The sequence below is a fragment of the Acyrthosiphon pisum genome, chromosome X (genome assembly GCF_005508785.2).
Source record: "Acyrthosiphon pisum isolate AL4f chromosome X, pea_aphid_22Mar2018_4r6ur, whole genome shotgun sequence".
In the NCBI taxonomy this organism is placed as follows: Eukaryota; Metazoa; Arthropoda; class Insecta; order Hemiptera; family Aphididae; genus Acyrthosiphon; species Acyrthosiphon pisum.
Genome location: NC_042493.1, coordinates 79,100,382 through 79,125,645, shown reverse-complemented (window position 1 = coordinate 79,125,645; position 25,264 = coordinate 79,100,382). Strand labels below are relative to the sequence as shown.

The window sequence follows — 25,264 nt, the reverse complement described above, 5'->3', positions numbered from 1 at the left end:
TAGAATTAGAATAAGTATTTAATGTGTAATGATTCGTGAATACTCAGTGAGATAAAACTGAATTTGTGTAATATTATATATTTAACTACCTACTTATTTTATTTTGAGCTTTACTTTAGGTATTGTGAGAATAATATTATATTATTAAATATTTGACAAATTAATTAGTATAATGAAACATTAGTATTGTAAGTTCATCATTGAATTTGTGTACCTATCCATCTCAGACATTTAAAATAATATCATCTAGAATAATATTAAGACTTTCCCGGTTCCTTTATAATATATTTATTGTATTATTATGTAGGAACCACAACACTTAAATTATTGTTTGGTCCACTCGTATAGGAGATAGAAATTAAGTTTCAAAATGTTAAACATAAGTGCTCATATTATAAAAATACATGTTTTCTTCCCATGCAAATAATTTTGCATTGCCATTTAATGTGAGTATTTACATGTATAACTGTATAAGATACTATGATATATATGATAAACTAATACGTTTATATAATACAATATAATAAATGTATACCTATATGTGTGTAATAATATGAATGGATTATCAATAATATTATCTTTCAATTATAATGAGATCCAAAGGAAAATGTGTGTGACTTTAGTGAACCTTTATACAATTATACCTAACACTTCCTGGTTCCTGTAGTTTCTATTCTCTACCCTATATATTATACAATTACTGCTGGAAACTGGACGTTTTGAAAAAGTCAAGGCTGGCTGAACTGACCATTTGTTTTTCCATAAAAATTAAACTACGGAGTTGGATTATTATTTTCTTAAATTCTTGACGAGCAAACGCAAAACTTAAAATTAAAAAATGGGAAAGTAGGTACATCTCATCATTGAGTAAGTCTCTGTAATGAATAGGTTAAATTCGAATTCAATGATAAATCATTGTATACGACAAACGATTCTTGAACAGAGATGGGAAGTCAGTCTAAATTAACAAAGTACCTATTAATAAGTAGGTATTTTTTACTAGGTAAGTATTTATATTGCTACTATAGTAATTTATTTTAATATTACTAATACCGTGGGTCGAATTAATTTTCGCTGAAAACATAGCATAGTTGGGCATATTGAAAATTATTTTAATAGTATAATATTAAGTATTGTAGATAATATTATTAATAATATCATATATTATTATTACTATTAACTTTAATATAATAAAGACTTAGCGTAGAACAGTGTGGATAGATGTGTTGTATAAATATGCAATACCTTAAATTAATGTAATATAATAAATTAATTTATATGAAATAAATACCTTTTATTAATGTCAATCTTAATATTTCGAAATTTTTTAATGTGTATACTGTATAGTCAACTATAATAATAAATATAAAAGTTTTAAAAAAAACATTTACAAAACATTTTAATCATATATTTTCAAAAACCATTTTTACGGAAACTAAATAATATCAAGTTGACACTTTTATGCAATTACATAGTACAATATTATGTTATAATAAGAAGAAAATATTTATTAAATATTATTAGTCAAATATTCAATATCTAAGCACTTTAAATATTCACAAAATATTATCATTTCCTAAATGCTGTATGGGAAGCAACAGGCTTTTCAAAAAAATTACTACCATAAAAATATTTAGTTAGTAAAAACCACTTTTGGAGAACCTAGTTTTAAATTTTCAAGTTTATTGATAGAGAAACAACATTAATTGAAAACTAATTAACTAAATAAATAAGAACATAATATATATATTGTCTATAAACTGCAGCTCAAGCCAAAGTATTTTGAACGCATATAATATATCAATGATATATTATAAAGACCAAAGAACGTAGTCGGTATTGGTTTTATGAATAAATATAAGTTAAATGGCATGAATAAGCTTTAATATTAATCTATATTTTGAAAACGTCATAATGTAGATATTGAATAGTGGTAAAATGTTTGAACTTCAAAAATTATTTGTTTAAAACCCATCATTGCTTGCATGTGACAAATTGTGAGAATCTTTCAGAAGGTTTTAAAATTTAGAACTGCTGTCTCGTACATAATTCTATTTTTTTCACACTGTAACATATATTATCAAGATTTAATATATTTAAAAATGAACTTAATCGTTTGTTTGGATAAACATTCCAAAGACAGTTAATGAAAAATCAAACATTGAAAAATCGCTGACTCTTAAGCTTAGATGATCTTATCTAAAAGTTTGATTAAAAGTCAATTCGCTCTAATATCAAAACTAACAACACTATTGAAACTAGTGAATGAAAATTTGCTATGTCCCGGCAAATTGGGGTCAACAAAATATAGTATGTAAAATTATTGTAAATGATGTAAATGTAACAATTGCCGTCTAAACTGACTCGGTGGTACCAGGGTCGCACGTGCTAGTAGCTTCTCGTTCTTCGGTTTCCGTATTGTCGGCGGTGCAAGCGGCGGCAAATAGTTTACTCGTTCAACGGCATACGTTCCTGTTACTTATATTCAGATCCTTCGCGTTATAAACGGAACATTCGCAGTGTTTCTGTCGTCGGCTGCTATTCGTGGTGGGCAGCACTCGTTTGAAAGTCGAATGTGACGATCATGATACATCCCTGATACGTTCTGATCGTTCGTGGGTAGTAACATTTTGTAATCTCATTTTCCACGACCTAGTCCGAAAATACTTGGCTTATAAAATTTGAACTTGAATTACAGTCTACAAAATAATAGGTACCATTAATATTTGTAGGTTAAAAACAACTTATAGGGATACATTATATTATATTTTCTAATTGATAAATTTCGTCATAGTTTTAACTTTAAATGATTATAAAAAAGTAAAAACGTGCATGTTTTGTATTTTAATAATTTTCATCTGCAATTGTAATAATATATCAGGAGCCTTAATTTTTCACGTTTTTTGACATAATTAATACAATTTTATTGATATTTATAGAAAAAAAAAAAAAATTAAAAAATTGAAACTGAAACTTGTCCGTCACAGCTCAAAACTAGTCAAAATATTTTCAAAATGTTATGGTGTTTAGAAAATGAAAATATAAACCTTCAATGAAATTTTCATGTATCTTCGTTTTTGAATTACAACAAAATAAGAAAATCGCTACATGAGAAATCGAGTAAATTTGCTGTAAAAAGATGAACAGTAGGTTACAACTATGCAATAGCTAGTTTACAAGTAGGTCATTTGTATAATGAATGGCTTTAAATTTTAATTCAATGATATAATATTGTTATATTATTGTATACGAAAAACTATTCTGAGTGGAGACGGTTTGTCAGCGTGGATATTTGATGTTATATTTATATTGATAATACTTATTATTAATACGGTAACCGGTAAGTTGAATTAATATTCTAAAATTACAAAAAAATAACTAAAATTGTTGTTCTTGGTTATTTAATATATGTAATTTTGTCCAAATTTGAACTTATGTATAATAACTATAAAAAAACCTTTGTTATTAAATTTTTGAGATTTTTTGGTTACAGACTAACTTATACTTGCGTGGAACCTTCTCTTTTATTTTCAATCCTTAGCTATAAAAGTTGAACATTTTATACATTTTAATTGCAAAATCGTTTTAAAATTTGTTGGCACTTAGAGGGGTCAAAAGTAAAAAGTTTCCAATACTATCTTAATAAAATGAAATCGATTTTTTTATTTTATTGTAATTCTAAAACGAATAACTGTACCTATATTATGTAAAATTTTACCATTTTCTGTAAATGGTATAATTTTTAATTTTTTTAATATTTTGGTACCAATATTGAGCTATTTAAAGATACTTAACATTTTCAATTTACTTCTACAAATAAATAATTTAAAAAAGGTGGCAATTAGGTACCGCTCTGATGTAATCTACGTGTCGGTTACTGTAATGGATGTGTAAAATGTATTTTGAAAAATATTGGGAATTTTCAATTTTTACCTATAAAAGGTATACCAACTAGGGTCAATTTGCTATCTACACACCATCCCACTTCCCCAGAGTTGAAAATCGAAGCAATTTTTCCACTATAAGTCTTTTACACATAAAAGCTTGAAAATAAATAATAGAAAGTTCTTCTTAAAATTTGAATACTGGAATTAAAAATACAAGTTGAGCGTGAATCTACAATGGTTTATTATATTATTATGAGCGATTGAAGTTGAAATTTCGACGAGCTTGCACATTATTCACGCGTAAAATAACGATTTCTTTTCAGACGATATTAGTTTTTTTTTATGTTTCAAAAATTATTAATCGTAGAAAATTTAAACATTTCACACTGTTATTACTTATTTATTCTCATTTAATATACTTATTTCATATACTTTGTACCTCAAAATGTTTATTTATATTAGTTATAAATTTATAATAATAATAATAATTATAATTTAATTTAACCAGCTGTTATATGTATCTAATAAGAAAATATTTTAGTGCTGCCACTCATTATAGAGTCATACGAATAAATAAATAAATATACTCAGTTAACTTGTCAAAAGGTTAAGTCTAATTTTAGCTATTTTTAGCCATTTATTAAGTTTTTGAATATTTTTTATTTAAAATATAACTTGATAAACGTTTTTATGCTCGGTTAAAAAGCTTGAAAATAATTTACAAGATCCGACAAAAGTTTTTCTTTTAGATATATTAAAAATACATAAGCACGATTTGAAGTTCAAATGTTGAAGACAAAATTCCATAAAATCACGAAAATTTAAATTTTTAAAGATAAGGCTTGAAAATTTAATATCTGGTTCACCATAAGTATTTTTTACTGAAATTCAAAAATCTCAAAAATATATAGGTGAGCACAATTTTTATGATAGACAATCGAAGTTAAATTTTTGATGAAATAGATGGCAACTGTCTACTGTCTAGTACGAAATAGAGTAACCACTAACCTGTAATTAAGATAATAAATTATAGCAATGATATTAAATTATATTTATTTAGAACGACATATTATATGATTATTCATTGATCAATATAGTTTATTAGGTATTTGGAAACTTTTAAAAATTCGGATTTTATTATATTCGTTCACGAAAATGGGGACTAAACTTTTTGCTATTCGATGACTTATTTTTCGTTCTCATTAGTTGTAATCTTTGAATAGTCGAAGTATCAACAATAATCTTATAAGTGATTTAATCTTACACAAAAAAATATGATATAAGCTCATCCAAACAATTTAACATACATAATAATATTATCTATCATTAAACTAATTTTTAGAGAACAAGTACCATAAGCCAGTACCTATAATTAATAAATTATATCACACATCAGTGAAGCTGATAACAGTAAATCTGTATAGATATCTGATATTCTTGACGAACGATGCTTTTATGACTACCTGCAAGCAACAGGTATTTGAAGTTCTAAATACCTACAGTGTTTTTCAAATGTTCGAGTATTGACTTATTTACCAGTATAAGATATATTCCACAATAATGAGTTCTAAAAAAATAAAAACTATTGAAAAGTTTTTTTCATAGGTATATTAATATCTTGTCAAGATATTAAGTATAGTAGTAACTGTATAGTACATAATATATATTATGAGACATAATATAACAACTAATATTTTCTTTGATAAGCATCACTGCGCAGGAACGGCCGCCTACGTAATAATATTATTGGCGTGTTGTTAGTAAGTATGCAATATGTATTATACTTTTATGATTTATGACTTAAGAGTTTACTTTTATAAATTAAATACCTACTGATAATGATTAAAAAGTTTGAAATAATCGAGACTCAATTTCCACTAGGGATACTATGTAGTGGAAAAAAAATGTAATAACCAATTTAGATGTTTTATAATATTGTTATATAATATTATATTATGTAAAATAAAGACGATTTGTGGAAGATGCGAAAATTTGTAAAAAAAAAAAGACATTAAGGTAATAAAAAATTTAAAATTTTCCTCTCAAAATGGTATAATCTAGACGTGATTTTTTGTCTCCTATCTGCTATACTGCGTATTTCATTGTTTCATAATAATACAAGAGATGTGTTTTATATTATGAACAATTTCGTGAAAATATCTACAGAGGAGACAGGTCAAAAGAAAGGTCTACTATATAATTGTTCATCTCACGCATAATATTGCAAAATTAGCTTTTGTATTTCCAAAAAAAATATCATCACATGCAAGTTCGCATGTTTAACAAAGTATTTATTATATAGAATGCATATAAAGGAAAATGTTGTTTGATGTTTTCGAGAATTTTTTCAACGCACTTATTTTGAACACGGCAGTATATTTTATTATTACATAATATCAATTGTGCGGGCCGGGGACGTATAATAATAGGCCTACGGTCATCCAAATACTTTGCGTCGCACCACTACTCACTGACCGATCAATTTAGTTTCTGTGTATATATGTGTATGGCGATACTCAAAGGAAGTGGACGGGTTTGTCGAGCTAGACCAGTGAGTGCTGTAGTATTCGGATATGTGTGTAAATATGTGTACTTATATTATTTATATATATATTATGTGTGTGTGTATGTGTATACTGAAAACTATAAAAAATGGTAACCATAAATATATAAATGGTAACTCGTTACTGTATTATTGGTAAAAGGTATACAAAATATAATATAGAATTCACAGTAACACATAAATATAAAATATAAATATTAGATAGGTAGGCTACCTTGGCTCCCTTGGCTCAATGAAATAACAATAATATAAAAATAATCTACCTCCCTTCTGGACCAGCATTGTTTAAAAAGAGATAAAAATAAAAATTGGTAGGTACAGTTACTTACAAATAATATCGGTGCGCAGATAGGCCAGCCACTAAAACTAAACCTAAATAATATTAAAATGTACATACACAAATACAGACAACGATGACTAAACATTTTTATTTGGTATATAATATAGGACAAAATACGTCATATAAGGAAAATATAATATTTAAAACAAATCATAATAGGTATAATTGCATATAATAATAACAATACAACCGTGGGGTATAATCACAATTAGGGCTCAAGCCTGCAACATAATATTATGTATTTATATAATATTATAATTTAATATTTTAATTGGCATTCGTTTTTATGTATTTGCATAAAAAATATGGCCAGAATTGGCAGAATTAAGAAAGCAAATCATCATAGCGAATCATACAAGTGATCATTGTAATTGTGTTCATAAGTATTTTATTTTAAGTTATGTTTTTAAATACATTTGTAAGCATTTTTTTAGTTCATTTATTTTATACTAATTATATTAGGATTATTATAATCTATAATCAATGGCATCATTTAAATAAACAATAAGTTATTTGATTTTTGTGAGCTAAGACTGAATTCATGTATGTACTACACTATAGCAACCTATAAATTGTACACGAAATAAGCTATAAACACCCTTCTCAAGGAATCTTTTAAATATTGATACAACTTTTATTGAAAACGGTCCAGTAGTTTATGAAAGGACAAACAAAGAAACATTCATTTATATTTATAGATAAACCTCTGTAGCTATTGGCCGTTGGATGACACTATTTTTTCTTTCTAGTAATAAAGGATTCTTTCTAGATAATTGGTTAAGGTATTGTTAACAGGTTATAATTTTTGTCACAATAGATTAACTATAAATTAATTTATTTTATACATTTATTAGCACTCGTTTGCTGGCTGTCCCGTTTTGTGCTGGGGATTGGTGGAGGAACTCCGGTCCCAGGGATATTGTATTTGACCATGTCAGCTTCCGTTTGTCTGCATTCAACGATAAGGCGTTTAACTGTTATAGACTATAGTTAGACTTCGCAGACTGAGAATTGGTTTAATCTTCTTTGCTTATAAGGTGCGCACCGTGTGTGTGTGTGTGTGTGTGTGTGTGTGTGTGTGTGTGTGTGTGTGAATCCTCTATTATTAAACGTGTTAGGATTACCTATTCTTTTCCGCTTAAAGTTTTTGTTTTTTTTTTCAACTTTCGGTTGTCCCTTTTGTTTCTATTAGTTTGGTTTCTTCTCCATTATTGTGCCATTTTATTTTAATCATATTATTAATATACCTTAGAATGTCTTCATAAGTGCAGTGTTGTAAGTTTATGTTTATCTCCCTTTGTTCATTATTTGGCGTTTCTCTCACCTGTTTGTCCAATTCTCGTTTCCTTCATCCTGCAAGCAAAAGTGATATCATTTTCAAAGTTGTTATTCGCTTATGTTATTATTTTTAAATTTAAGCTACTTTTGTTTTCATTATTAATTTACTATTAACGAAACTTAATAAATCTATGAAAGTGACTAAATTGTAAAGTTGTTGTTTATTTTTCAATTTGAATATTATAATATATTATTGCAGAGTATATAACAAACATTTCGGCGGTGTACATGCCTATAAATGCTGCAGTTATCATTAACTCTTCGTGTTAAATAAGAATTAGGTGTAATATAAGTGATATTCCAGTCCCATTTTAGATTTTCGACATGTCGTTTGTGGATATGTCATTATTATTAGAGAGTTCTTCGACTGTTTCATAAAATGTTTATACCTACGTGTTTGTATAGCTGAATCTTGTTTGTTATAATTGGCTAGGAATATATTTTATGATATTTTTTATTTTTTCATGGAGGTATAGGTTTGCCATTTCACAATTTATTATATGTGTAAAATTAATTTGGTGTTTTATCGAAAGTTTATTAATTTGTTTGTATGTTGGATGATGTAATAATAGTCTACTGTTGTTATTAAAAGTATTGGTGAGTAATAAATTATTTTAATATAATATATAATAAATACATGTAAACTTTTTAATACATAATATAGGTAGGTAGTTATTTGAATATTTATTGACACATTATATTTATAATAGGTATATAGTACTATACTCAATAGAGTGGCTGAATTTAATATAGACATATAATATCGATACTGAAATTAATTATTTTTCATAAAATTCATAAATAATAGGTACTTTTATTTTATTGTATTTTAATACTATTTTAGATTCTGAGTGGAACGATGAATGTATTGATTTTACAATAATGTGTGTTTTTTTTTTTTTTTTTAATTTTTTTTTTTGTGTCTGTGTACACGATAAGTAGTCGAAATAATGCTTCGATTTTCAACTTCAGTATCTTGTTCGATTGGAAAGTGAATATCATTGGTGCATTGAGGAGGCCCAGTCATTTTCAAAAGCGCCGGGAAAAACAAAAGAAAAATTAAGGAAAAACGGGAATTTTTACGCAAAATCGATTTTTCACAAAATTGAATTTGGTTTTTGTGTAACTTTAAAAAAAATGACCGTAGATACATGAAATTTTGTCTGAATGTTTATATTAGCATTTTCTATACACCATAATATTTTCAAAATATTTTGACTTATTTTGAGCTCTTTACGGACATTGTCAGTTTTCATTTTTTTTTAGTTTTTTTTCTAAAAATATCAATAAAATTTTATTTGTTGATTAAAAAAGCTTGAAATTTTAATAAAAGGCTCCTAGTATATTGTTTCAAAAGCAGATGAAAAATATTAAAAATCCTTAGTCACAGTTTTTTTTTATAAGCATTTAAAGCTCAAAAATTGACAAAATATGGAAAAATCACGAAAATTAGCAAATTATTTTGAGTTGAGAATTCGTAAAAAATATTCTTTTTAAATCAAAGATTTTAAAATGTAATACAAGATTCCTTATAAGATTATCTACCTTTATCAAATAAAAAATATCTATAAGAAAGTCAAATTAAATTTTTATGATCGTTTGAAATTCATATTTTTACAACATTTGATATTCACTGGATTTCTCATGTAACGATTTTCTTATTTTGTTGTAATTAAAAAACGAATGACTGTAGATACTTGAAAATTTCACTGAATGTTAGTATATTAGTATTTTCTATATACGACGAAATTTTGAAAATAATTTGACACTTATTGAGCTGTTTACGGACATGGTCAGTTTTCAATTTTTTTAGTTTTTTTTTCTATAAATATTAATAAAGTTTTATCTTTTCGGCCAAAAAGTGTAAAAATTTAATACAAGACTCCTAATATATTGTTACAATAGCAATTGTAAAATATTAAAAATACATAGGCACACATTTTTTTTATAAGTATTTGAAGTTGAAATTTTGACAACATTTATCAAATTTAAAATTTAATAATTATTTTGTAGTTAAAAATGTATAAAATGTTCAACATTTATATCTAAGGATTAAAAATGTAAAACACGATTTGTGATTGTATATTATTGAAACTTCTAAAGTATACTATTATATATCTATGATATATAATAGTACCACGATTCGTTGTTGATGTATAACGCGTTATAAGTACCTACCTAATGGATATTGTGATATGATTAATTTGGAATTAATTATAGATACCTATTATTGGTCAATTTTTTTTTTAATACCATAGATAAGTACATAAGATACCTTATACCTAGACTGACATACCGTCTCCGCTCAGAATCGTTTTTCTCATACAGTGATATTATATCATTGAATTAAAATTTAATACTATCCATTATACAGTGACCCACTTGTAACATACTGTACAGTAGAGTGATATCCACTTACCCGCCTTTTTTTTTAAAAATATTATTACATTGTTTGGTGCAATGAAAAAGCGTTAGTGACGTTTGTGATTTATGATTGTGACTTGTGAGACGTTAGAAAATTTGAATTTAAATATTATATTATATCGGGACATGCTAAATCGCATCTAAGCTACTTCGTTTTATTTTGTACCTACTTCTGCATACTTGAATTATTGATTGTTAGAAACATCGAGGGTTGGGTTGTATGAAACTATTATTAACAATACTAGAATTCTTTTATAGTAGGTATTCTAATTTATTATATTTGAAAATTGAAACTAATAATTGTGAATAAAATCGTACATAAAAGTAAAAAACAATCAAAAATATAAATCAATAATATTTTATGAAAATATTGCATAAATATGTTGTAAGACAGATTTTAAAATTGTTTTGAAATTAAATGTAGTTATTAATATTACTTTTATACAGTAGGATACCTCGCTATCTATATGTTGAGTCAGAACCTATGTCAGTAGCTCTAATTCTAAATATAATGCAGATATTCTAGTGCAGTTTTTTTAATATAATATATGACTAATGGCTGACTTTTTACCATGGTTTAAAAAAAAACGCTAACAATTTTTTTTTTGATTTTTTAAAAGTTTAAAAATTGCAATTTTGTAGTTATTTATTTATAATAAGGTGAAAAAACAATTTTAAATGAATAAAATCAAATTATATTTTTTTTAAAACAATTTTATTTAAAAATTATGTTTTTCAGTTTTTCACATTTAAATAACTAATGCTAATCCAATAGGTAATAATGAACACACTATATATAGGTACTCGTTGAAATTGTATGTAATATTTTTTATTTGTTTTATAATATTGTGCGATATATCCACTATGAGTTACTATGCACAACTGCACAAGTCAATTGTATAGGTCTATGATATTTGCGTAACCCAATTAATGTGTAATATTTCATACATTTTTAAATTATAGCTATAATTATGTTATAAAAATCATGGGCCAATAAAACTGACAATGATTTACAAAATCAAAATAAGATTTTGAGCATTTTTTGAATTTTTTTTTTTTAGATAAAGTAAAGGTAAATGGGAGGTTATTAGTCATATTAATATATTATATTACATTTAAAAAACTGAATTTTATTTCGAATTAGAGCTACTAATTTTCCAATTATGAACATACCTGAAGCTGACATTATATGTATTGTGTTCAGTACTGCAATAATGTAATAATGACTTTATTGTGCCATATATTAAAAACCTTTTCAAAATCCTACATAGTATATAGCTTATAAATTTGGAGGTAGATGTTTGCATATGTTTAATATAAATACACGGACTTTGTCAATAGATAATTACATCAATGAAGACCGGATTTACTGGCAAATATACGTACGATGAGTTTTCTATGGATAAATAAAATATTGAATTAATAATAAAGTTATAGGTGTTAAAAAGTTCATGAAAATTCTAATACTTACTTTATTATTACACAGTTAAATATCTGCATAACTACAACAAAATGTTAAAAATCATGAAAAAGTCAACAGTTGAGTAAAATATCACATCGGCTCATATATCTCTGGACTCCGTGTATGGTAAATCAATCCTTTACCTAAACACAAATTTAAATATATAAAATATAATAAAATACTGTCAGGTTAAGATCTTTCAATGGTAATTACGAGCTTAACAGGATATGCTACAAGCTCTAAACATTTAAATATATACATTTTCATCGTAAAGATTAAAGTTGTGATACATTGGGCCACCGGGGGATGGATGTCAAAAACGTTTAATATTGTACCAGTATTGTGAGCTTATACCAAACGTCAACGGATAACGGATGTCATGTTCTAATTTTGATTGGGGTTTAACCCAATTAACACTTTAGTGTAACTTTGTTAACTTTTTCAAGCACATCAGTATAATAACCTTGGAAAAATATTAGGTACATATTTCGAAAGCAATATCAAATAATTGAATTCAAAACACTACCTATCCTAAATAACTAAGTATAATGTATATAAATCTTGGTTGAAAGTTTAAACTGCATCATCTTGGCTATGACATTTCTTCAAATCTGCACCGTACAATAATAGGTACCTGTCAGTAATATAATTTTGACAAACATTTTCAACGGTGCTAGGTGTTGGTAGTTCTCCTTCTTACTCAAAAGTTTGAAGAATACTGTGAGAAAATTGGTAGTCTAAAAAGTTTCTATACACCTAAAAAGGGTTTGTGAAAAAAGGCTACCTATCTATGTACTCCATTATGTTAGATGTTTTTCTAACAAATATTAGTGAAGCGTGTCTATAACCAGTGAAATAAATAAACGCATTAAATATACGTATGTAAATAACCCGCCTGTTAGGTCTATCTAAAAAATCCATCTAAAATATTCAAGACATTCAATATACCACAAGTTCCACCCTTTTATAAGTTTGCATATCGTTTTGAAATATAAACCTCTTAAAGTCTTGATTTGTAAATTAATAAAAGGCACCAAATCAATAACTTACTATTATAAGTTAGATATAACATTTGAAAGTAAAAAAAAATATTCGACAAATAGAGGTTTTTAATCTTCTTAGAAACTCTAAGCTCATTGTACCTTAAAAGTGTAAATGGACGAAATCACATAATGTCGTATATTATAATGGGAATGTTCACTAAAGTAAAAAATACAACAAATACAGCAACATTATAATAATATCATTTATAATGATCTGTGAAAATGTTAATAGAGTATATAATATGGTCATATATTATGTTAAAGGTAAACTAATTATTTTTAAGCAGCTAGGTAGGACTAATGTACTATATAGAAATAATCAACTTCAATGAAGTCTTGTTGCATCTCATAAATGTTTTTATCTTTTTTTTTTTTAATGTAATTCATTTTCATTCATTATGACATTTTTTAAAAATTTTGTTTAATCCCCATAACAATATGTACCTATATAGAAACGCTATTATTAAGCTATTTATCACAGTATGAGTTTGATTATTATTCAGATCGTAATACAAATTGTATTCAGAACTTACCTAAAAGTTCCAACTAAAGTATCTACCTATAATAAAAATAAATATGTACTATTGTACTCACAATAAAAAGGATTTTTTTGGACTAAAAGCTTAACATATTTATTTTAGATTATTATTATGCGTACATTCAGTTTTGCATAGATTAAAACTGTATTGGTATAATAATATTTTACACAAAATAAACTTTTTTTTACATTGAGGTAAAACAACAATGGCATTATAACTAATAAAGACGTTATACATAAAAAAAAATTTAAAAAGGCACTTATGAAAAATTGATATTATAGCATTAGAACTTTTTATTATTCATAACAAAATCAATAACTGACGAAATTCATTAATAATAAACACATTTTTTTTTATTGATCTTTAATCTTTCAACTATGGCAATTAGCTGTTTGTAGAGGGGGGTGGTACGGTTAGATTAGAACACGTGTGTGTATGTGTGGCAAGGAAAAACCCGGGGGTCACTCATCCGGGAACTAGTGACACCGGCCAGTGTTCATACTCGGAAGACGTTTGCCACCAAAAAATATTAAATAATGTAAATATGTGCAATTTATATCAAAAAGAAATACTTATAAAATATTTTAAGACCTATTCATTTTAATTTTAATAAATTCGGGTACTTACAAATGAATAATAATGTCGCCAATATCTGGTTGTTATTTTCTTAAACATGTTAGTATAATATTTTATTGAATGATAATAGTAATCCTGTGCATAACTTTAAAGGTAATATATTATAGTTATCTTGTAGAAAGGCATACTACAATATATTAGATCAATGTAAATTACATAGGTATTATACATTAGGTATGTAATAAATAATAATACCTATAATATTTATTTATATAATAATATTATATTTATCTACCTATTCAGTTTGAATATGTTCAAACATCAACGTCATAACATATAGGTTTATAATTACATATTATACATAGGTATAAGATACGTAAATTTAAATAGTTTTGATATGTTGTTACTTGTCTATTATTTTATTAATAATTGATTGATCCTGCACGTCGTAGTTATAGCGGCAAATTCAATACCCGTAGTTCTATGCTTCCATTAGATGTAAACTGCGTCATTTGGGATGTTTGACCAGAACCAGATATAAATGACGTGTCTAAAATTATATTCAATCATAATGACATTTTTCATTATTTTCTATTCTATAGAATCTATTGACAAACCTTTTATGAAAATCGGTCGAAAACGAGATTTGCTTGCGGGTCATCTATTTTAGGCCTTTGATTTTATGTAGTAGATATATTTATTAATTAGGTATATTTTATGTGCAATGTGCATTGATCCTGCACAGCGTTTCTCAAGTGAAAAATAAAATAATTGCAGTGGATGTCCCTGTTTTAAGCTCTGTTAAATGTAAACTACACATATTATTAACACGGTAATTTGGATGGCTTTAACCAAGTATAAAATACGGGTTTCAAAATAATATACTTATGTACAACTATAATAACTTTTTTTTCTGTAATCAATGGCAACCCTATAAAAATTAAAAACCAAAAAATATTCGTTTTTCGTGATATGCGCCTGTATCTATAATGCAAAATTTTAAAATTTCTCTTCCTATAGGGTGAGTGACTATGATCTATAGATCCACATATTTACCTACCGAATTTCAGATTTATTATGTACACAGACACTCAAACATTGGTTTTTACTAACGCAGATTATATACCTATTATGGAGAAACTTGTAACAAACATTTGAATGTGTAGGTAATTAAAATTATAACATTTAAAATTAAATGTAAGTACACAGGTACCAATAAAAATTGTAATAAGAATTGTTTGAGTCATTTTGTAATAGTTATACTAGTAATAAGTAGTGTAATAACTAATAAGTAATGTAATAAGTATAGGTACTCTCCCTTTTAGCCTATACAAAATAATAGTCATCATAATTTAATAGCTTATTAAACAAATATCACGCAACGAAATGAGAATAATAAAAATATAAATCGTAAAGTAAATTACAACTAGAAAACAGAAGTATGTGTATGTATTTTTTTTATTAGAAGATTGAAGACAGGTTTAAAATTGAAGTGTGAAACTTAATATAAAAATCACACAAATGAAAATAAATAAGTAAGTATACTTACCTATCTTCTGCTGGATAAATTAATATAATATTTGGTTTTGATAAATATAATTTTAAAATAGTTATTTAGAAACCACAGCTATGGCTAACTGTTAGCAAAATTTATATGAATAAAAATTTTTTTAATTTTTCCCAATTTCCGAGAACCCAGAATTGGTATAACGAATATCGATTAAATACATTTTAAAGCACTCGAACAACTAATATACAAAAAAATTTTTTTAACTAGATTATATTTATATTTAACAATTTCCATCAATCTACGAAACTATCATATTGCGGTTATATATAACTGTAATATGTTGTTTGTTCTAGCCAGATGAAATTGAGTTGCTTAAAAAATGTAATTTTAAAAAGACAATATTCGCTCAAGGCTCAACGGTTTTATACTTTTGACTTTTGGCAATTCATGTAAAAAAAATATTGGTATGAAATAAATTTAAAACAAATTATTTCATTTTATTTCCATGTTACCTTAATATAATGAAAAAATATATACGGCGATCACGTACATGTTTTTTCAATGACTCGTGAAGTCGCGTACCTATATATATTTATTTTATATATATAAACAAATTAACTGATGAAATATGCATGACACCGTGAAGAGATTATAATATAATATTATATGTAAATATTTTGAACATTCTCAATCCAGAGTTAGATTTGTCGAGATCGTTTTATTTTGAAATAATTTAAATGACCTTTATACACAGCAGAGTATCATGCTATATTACTCATCAGCAATTAAATTTGCGTGGTAATTTTTATTAAAACCCAATACCTCACCGCGATAATGTCCGTCGATGTGTCTACCACTACTACTGTCAGCTCTACGCAACAAGTCTTATTGTCATGCGTGATACGCGTTTCCTGTCTTTGTGTCACTAAAATTATGTATTTTTAATCTTTAAATTTTAGCATCGAATTTTTTTAATTTTAATAATGACATGAATTTAAATTTAAATAATATAAACAATAGCAATACGATTATTACTGTGACCCAGTATACATATTTGTAACTATTTAACTTTAGGTTATACCTAAGCACTTTATATATATATATATATATATACCCGAAATATATTATCGTATAATATAATATGTATATGTGGTATATTATATACCATAGGTTCAAATTATGTACCTATATATACCGTATATATGTAGGTATATAATTTTAGATTCTGAGCGGAACGATGAATGTTTTTTTTACAGTGAATGTTTGGTGTTCATTTTAATAAAACAATAATTATTCAAAATGAAATTGGGAACTCCTACAGTGCACCTATATTTAACATGGGTACCTACTTTAAATAACGATTATTAAAATTGAGTAATATATGCACCTATTTACCATATTAGTATATTACTTACATTTCAATCGTACGCATAAATAAAACTAGATAAGTAGGTAGGTAGGGAAAGTACGTCAATTTATAATTTAAAATTAAACTGAATGGTATTGTGTACCTAGAGTTTTAAACCAGGGCCTGGAACCAAACCTAAAAACCGGTTCTGGAACCGGTATCTTTAAAATATTAAAAACAGAAACGAAACCGGAACCGGTTGATTTATTTTTGGAGAACCAGTACTGGAACTGAAACCCATAAATTTAAAAGGTTCTAGTCCCTGTTTTAAACACTTCAAACTACCAATTACCCATATTATATTATATTATATTGATATTATCTAATCGCAAAGATCTAAATATTTAATTATAATACAAAAAATTGGCTTTGCTCTAATGTCACGATAAAGAAAAAATATAATATATTATAAGGACTGTAGCATAATGCCTAATAATATGATTGCTTGTAATGATTTTAAATACACGAATTAAATCTATTCTGTATAATAGAGTATACATTATAAGCTTAACGTGATTTATTTTTACTTGACGTTTCCCTCGGAAACAGTAGCCATCATTAGAGTAGATTTACATATAGTATTATTTATTTGCATAAAAAAATTAGATTCCATAAAAATGGATGACCAGTTAAGATATACAATTATTACGGTTAAGACAAACGTCTATTAAATTCGATTCAGTGTAGATTGGCGGCAATGACACATATGATGGCGCCAATGGCGGGGGAGATAGATCGGGGTTCATGAAGATGGGGGGCCAGTGATCCCGGAAGGTTTTCTTTTTCCTGGGTAAGCTATTTATATGAGGGGAATTTTGTGAAAATATATTTACCCCACGTGAAGTGCATATTAGGGAGCGTCTTTATACGTGATTTCACAAACAATAATTTATTATGAAAATATTGTATTTCTAATTTTCTATAAGTATTGTTTGATGGCACTCAAGAATTAGGTATGATGCGAAAAAAAGTTTAAAACTAAAAAAATATAATACTATTTCTGTTATTACTATTGTACATTTAAAACGTGTAGCCTGCACATAATTTCACACATACCATTTGTCGTTATTGGCTCTGCCAAACCCTCTCTATTTAAGTATGATCGAACTATCAACAAAATTTGAGAATTTATTTTCTTCTCAACTATATTAAAAGTTTGAAATTGGATACAATGTATAAACACAAATAATCGGTTAAACGTAACAGTTCAAAGAACGTAATATCTAGGTAATAATTTAATTATTCATTTCTTTTTTTTTTTTTGATATTTTGTTTACCCGAGCTTTAATTGCGTTAACATCGGGGTAAAATATTGTTTTATAATTTATTTACAAATTTAATTATTTTTTTCTTAACTATATTATTCTTTACTATAATCTCACATTTTTTGTTTATGAATATCTATAGGGACTCGATTTTTATGAAAATTACTTAGAGTGCTGAACCCACGGGCTATTTAAACTTAAGTTTTAGCATATTTTTTGTTTATTTTTTTTTTCAATAGATATGAATTATTAATACTACTTAGGTATTTAACTTAAAATATACATACATCATTTTTTACTTTTATATTTTCTTTACCTTTATGTATGGAATAAAATTAGTGTGCTTAATTACTTAATTACATATTATATTATCGACTTTATAATTAAAAAGTAGGCCCACATAGTGGTAATGGGTATATTTTATATATACATTAAATATTGTTAAACATTGTGGATAATGTATATTACGCAAATATACAGCATAGGTAAATAATACACAGGTTTCATATTTTAATTTGACTACTTGAAACAATACTCAGAGTTGATCATAATAACGATTTACGTTGTACCTACCTATACTGTGTCAACGCATTATGTCATTACATAATCACGTTTCGTACTTTTCGAATAGTGTTCATAATATGACGTGAGCATCAATGCATCACGAAAACGCGTCTCCAAATAGATCACAACTTGAGATTCAGAAATGTGTCAATATATTATTATAATGCTCTGTAATACGCACTGTCGTATAACTCTCACCACAGAAATATAAACGTTTATGCTGAGTAAGTATATTATGTAATGTGGCTATGTACATGTTTATGTATATGAAGGTAATTTATATTACCTACCTACTACCTACTACTCTATAACAAAACACGACCTTTGATCTGAAACCAAAAAAAAAAAAAAAAATATTTATATACATATCGTGCGGACTTACTGACCTTAATTAATGATACAATTTTACAGTGTCATTCTGTAGCTTGTTATCGACTAACTATGTAGTATAACACTTGATTAAGAGCACGCGAAGAAGAACGATATTAAACCTACCTGTCATTCAATAATTCTTCAATCGTTGATCAACACTCGTCGTGTTCAAGTCATTCTAAATATTATTTTTATACAAACAGGTAAGTAACCAGTGTTATATCAAATATAACTTAAGTATATACAAATAGTATGTTGGTCTTCCTCTTACCTTTACATCATTTGTATGCAATTAATACTATTTTATGAATAAATAGTAATAAAATATTATAGCTATAATTAATGGTGAATTATGTTATAAATAATTATAATACTTTGAGTTATTAATTTTAAAAATAATATTTTGTACTGTTAGCATTTCATAATATATGAATACTACCTAGCATAAAATTTATTTTCAACTATATCATGGACATTTCAATGAATTATATTACAATAGGTAATTATAAATTAGTAGATGTTGACTAAATAAAATAATTTGTGTAAGTAGTTTTATAATTTATAACACAATGTGATATTAGTTTAGTGTACCCAAATTATGTGTAATTGAACATTATAAAAGATAATTATAACTCGTTATAACCTTATTATATTATGTATAATAATAAAACGACTATAATTACAACATCATTAAGTAGGTTCATATTTAATTTGTATATATGTATAGATCCTACGCAAAATGCTATTTTTGTCATTCAAAAAATAATGATTTAGATTGGTACCCTAAATTTTCAATGAGTGAATTTTTACTTGGACATTTTTCACTCAGCTTTTATTGGTGTAATAAATTATTTTTAATTTAATATATTGGCAAACTTTACTTTTTAAACAATTTTCAAAAAATTTTCTTCTATTCAACGTTTTGTTTTCGAATACTTTAACTTCCAACACAAGTATATTATAATCATTAGAACCCTTAAATATATAATTAATTTATGTAATTATTATCTATGTTTTGTTGTGGTAGGTATTCATTAGATATATTAGTCAAATTTGCATTAAAAAGTTATAATTAGTAGGTATTTTTAGTTTTTATAAATACCTTGTGTATAGGTACTCATAGAAAGTAAATTAACTAATGTAATATTTAAAATTGTTTAAACTTGGATAGGTGCTAAGGTCCAAGACAAATATTATATTATTGAGTATTTGTGTTTTTAATATTTGGACATAATACTATGAAAGTTATTTTTTATGCAGTTTATGACTTTGTTTCAGGAAAATGCAGACTTTTTATTCATATTTAAATTAAAAATACATTTTTTTCACGTTAATTAATAATAATTAATACCATTAGGTAATATGGTTGTTTAGAGATAATTTTATGACCATGTATAAAAAAACTTATAAGTACAACACTACAACGTAAATGTTACTACTCTATTAAATTCGATTTTACTATTCGATTAATTAAAACGTAGACATATTTTTAAATTAAACATTTTTATTATTATTAATATTGCACAGCCGAAATTTTTTCTTATTGCACAATATATATTATTATATAAATTTATATATATATATATATATATATTGTAACATTGAAGCGTGCAGGCAGTTATGAACATACGATGTTGATATTGAAAAAATAAAAATTATCAGTTAATTGCAAAGAATTATTATTATTATTATTATACACTTTACATTATTAATATTGACGTTTATTCAAGCAATGAATTGGTTAGTCTCCCTGACCATCGTCTGCTTGGCAGTGCAATGCAGCACTGCTGTGCAGTATCCGGAAGATGTGTACAGCAGTTTGGCTTTCGTTTTCGACACGACTGGTTCCATGGAAAATGACTACTTACAGTTGAAATCGCACGCGGAGAGCATCATGAATTACGTACTGACAAGGAACAACACCGATATCAAGCATTTCGTTTTTGTACCATTTAACGACCCAGGTATAGTCGACATACTATATCATTACCTATGTAGTATATTACAGGGGTCGGCAATCAAATTCGATGGCGGTCCGGATAATTTGAAAAAAAATTTTCTAGTGCCACAAAAATCTTAAATATTAGTTAATATAATCTTTTTATTTTCGTGTTGAAAACATAGTTAAAGCTATTTGAGCAAATCGTTTATTTAATATAATATAATATTAGCCAGTTTTTTAAAATGTTGTGTCAACTCTTGGAGAACAACTAATGCGCAGAGTGTTTTTAAGGTGATCTTGAACGATATTTATTCTTTAAAAACGTCATTTCGGCCTATTGCCGACCCTTAGTATATTATGATATACATTTAAAATGCACCCTATTAGAAAAATAGGATGTTTACACATTAGACATTACTATATGAAATTACATATAAAATATATGACGGGGCGATTTTTCTATTGTTACCTGAAAATATCTTAAAAAATACGGTTTTTAAAGTATGTAATGTATTATTTTTATTTTAAGTACGAATGTGGCTTTATTTTTTTATTTTTTGTAAAATACTATTTCTCAGAATTTATAAAACTCTACAAAAGAAAATTTGTCATTTCAGTAATAATTTTTTGACGAGAAATGTAATTCACCAAATTGTTTGTTGTTTTTTAAATTAAAAATGTTATTACATCTCCTATGCATTTACGCCACCAAATATTGTTTCCGCGCGTTAAGTAAACATTATAAAAGTTTCTTTTCTTTTACGCGCATTTAAAGTAATGATACCGGAATATAGTGATATAACAGAATTTCAAATAACTATTCTTGTTTTTCATATTATGTATAATAATGACTATCTTTACATGATATTATAGTATTTTTTTTTTCATATGACTAAATAACGTCAAATCGCCTGCTAATTTACGGATACAATAATATTGTATGTCTTGGACGAATATTGTTATGGTTTTGTTTGAACAGATGTGGGACCTGTGACGGAAACATTTGACCCGAAGGTAATTATGCACAAACTGAATCAAGTACTGATACGCGGAGGCGGAGATTGTCCGGAAATGGGTATAACGGCAGTGATACGGGCATTAAAAGTCGTAAAGCCTAATTCGTATATATACGTATTTACTGATGCGCCACCCAAAGATTCGCATTTAGTTTACGACGCCCTCGAGTTAATCCAAAGAAAACAATCTCAAGTAATTAATTAAAATTATTATCGTTAACACAATCTTTGGAATAATATGTTAAAGCCAAACCAAAAACAATTGCATGTCGTACAACGGCGCACTTTTTGTAATATACATATTATTTAAGCACATATTATTATTTATTTTTTAGCATAAAATAACGTTTGGATTTTTCTTTAACGCGTGCTATTTATTAATACTATAAGTATTTGCATATTGGTTTCGGATGACACTGTCGGCATTATAATATTATAATTCGAGAGTAGTTCACGTTGCTCTAACTGCACCATTTTAATCATCTCGATGATTTGTTTTATTCTATGCAATATTACTTAACACTGAAGTCTTGCATTATAGCAGCATTTTCCGAACCGTGATAATGAACAATACATTATCATGATTTTGTTATGTAATCACTTATTCGTGTTTTTTCTCTCATTCTTTAATATATAAAATTATTTGTAAAATGATTTATGAATTTGTTTAACTTTTCATTGAAAAAAATTAAAATTCTTATAATTTATTAGTTTAGTATAGGTACACTCATTTATCTGTAGTAGGTAGTGTCGTCCTGGGTTATTGAAAGGAAAACCCATTAACTTAAAAATTTATAAAATATAAGTTTATATTTTATGTGGAAAACAATTTCTATTTTTAAGTTTTAATTAATATCTGCATTTTTTAGATCCCTAGTGGATCAAAGAATATAAAGTTTTACAATGATATGGGTTATTTTTTGTGTCAGTGGACACTTTTAAAAGCAGAAAATAAAGCTTCAGTCTTTAATATTGAGTGTTGTTTTTGGTAGGTACCAAATTGGATTTAGTTTGTACTTTGGGGTTAAACATGTTAAAAAGAAAATTTCCTGTTTGGTTAGTTAGTAAAACCACTTAAAAAGTTTCACCTTCAGGCTTCAACTGATATTTATTTTAACAGCTTCTGAACGGAGCGATGAATGTATTAAATTACAATGATGTGTGTTATTTGTTGTGTTTGTGTACACGAAAAGTTGTCGGAAAAATGCGTCGATTTTTAATTGGGGTGGTTTCTGGTAGCAAATTGGATCTAATTGGTACCTACTTTTGAGAGGCCGAAATTTTAATTTCGGCCGAATTTAATTTAACCTAGGTCCTAACTGCATTAATACTGTTAAAATAAACTGCTTTAAAAGCAATAATATCAAATATACTTGGTAGTTTAGGCTGAAACATCGACTTGGCTCACAATTGTTTTTCGTTTTAATGATTTTATATAATTTAATTTCAAATTTAACTCATCCATTCAGTGTCTATTATACAGCAGAGCAGTTACAAACTTGAAAACCTTTGTTTTTAATTTTAGTGTTATAAAAAGTTATTATATAATTATATTATATATTTTTCAATTTTATAGACATGCTTTTGCATAGTAATTACTTATGTCTAGTTAGTATGAAAATATTAGGTACAATAATACAATTTTCTTATATTTCATAATATAATGACGTAGGAACCTACTTCAAATTTTAATTAACATCTGTCTTGTCAAATGGAAATCGAGGTTAATGGTTTTGTCGTAGCATCGTGTATGCCGATATAGTGATATACATTAATATTTCGAAGTTAAAGCGTCATTTGTTTATACGAGGACTGCAATTATATTAGTATTCACATTTCACAGATGTTCAGTTCTAAGTTATTTCTATCTTGCATTTATTTTTTGGTAGGTAGTCTTAACTCCTATCATATTTTAAACGTGTTTATAGGTATTTTATTTTCTCAGGTGATATCATCATAATATGATATAGTAATAACATATTATGAACTATGTTTGAACTCTAATAATTTTGTATTTTTTTTAGGGTCTATCATCATATTTAAAGATTCATAAATAATATTTTTATTAGTGATTTGTGAATGTATTTTATTTTACCGGTCAAGTTTTAGTCGTTAGTCGTTATAATAAATTGTTTTATTTCCAGTGTGGCACTAAAATATTTTAACCTGAAATAGAAAATTCTAAAATCTTTTAAGTTGTCAAAATTAACCACGCTATAAATTCTGAGCGGAGCAAGGAATGCAATGGTTTTGCAACTATGTGTGTGTGTTTTTTTTATTTTTTAATAATTCTGGATTCTGAGCGGATCTTCACCGTCACCTATAACGATACTTATTCGAAGCAGTAAAAAAGCTACAATTTTACACTCTGGGGTTTTTTTCGGGTGGAACATTAGATCTAGTTAGTATATAAAAAATTAGTAAATTTCAAAATCATCGGAAAAACCATAGAAAAGTTAGCTACAGCCATTTTGAAATTCTTTACCCTTCAATTTATTGTTGTAATTTAAAAACTAATAGATAACACTGTAGATACTACACATTTTTACAAAATATTTTTAATAGCATTTTATAGAAAAGATATAATAATTGTAACATTTTAACTCCGTTTTAGCTATTTATAGACATTTTAAATGTTCGAATTTTTGTAGATTTATCGATTTAGGTGTGTTGATAACATTTTTGTTGCTATTTTGAATTAATTTTAATTAATGTAAATTAATATTAATTTTAATTAAGGATTTTTTCAAGTTCTTATTTTGAATTTTCGTCTATTCACATACCAAAAAAGGTGGGTAAGTGGATGTCGCTCTGCTGTACAGTAGGTTACAAGTGGGTCACTGTATAATGGATAGTATTAAATTTGAATTCAATGATATAATATCACTGTATAAGAAAAACGATTCTGAGCGGAGACGGTTTGTCAGTCTAGGTATTAGACATGCCTATTATAGGTATACTTATCTATAGTATTAAAAAAAATTGACCTATAATAGGTATCAATAATAAATTCCA

The 25,264-nt window shown here is 26.4% G+C and overlaps 1 protein-coding gene across 2 annotated transcripts in view; it reads left to right on the top strand.

Annotated features, from left to right (window-relative positions):
* Positions 1 to 19,330: 19,330 nt before the first annotated feature.
* The window catches only part of LOC100162613 (hemicentin-1), a 20,318-nt gene continuing 14,384 nt past the window's right edge, over positions 19,331 to 25,264 (top strand). Inside the window, exons 1-3 of one of the 2 annotated variants that reach the window (XM_001943085.5) lie at positions 19,331 to 19,494; positions 21,022 to 21,255; positions 22,213 to 22,442. In XM_001943085.5, coding sequence (XP_001943120.2) covers positions 21,024 to 21,255; positions 22,213 to 22,442 — 462 coding nt within the window. In that variant the 5' untranslated portion in view covers positions 19,331 to 19,494; positions 21,022 to 21,023. The remainder of the gene's footprint in view (positions 19,495 to 21,021; positions 21,256 to 22,212; positions 22,443 to 25,264) is intronic. The other variant, XM_008181502.3, reaches the window with a different exon arrangement.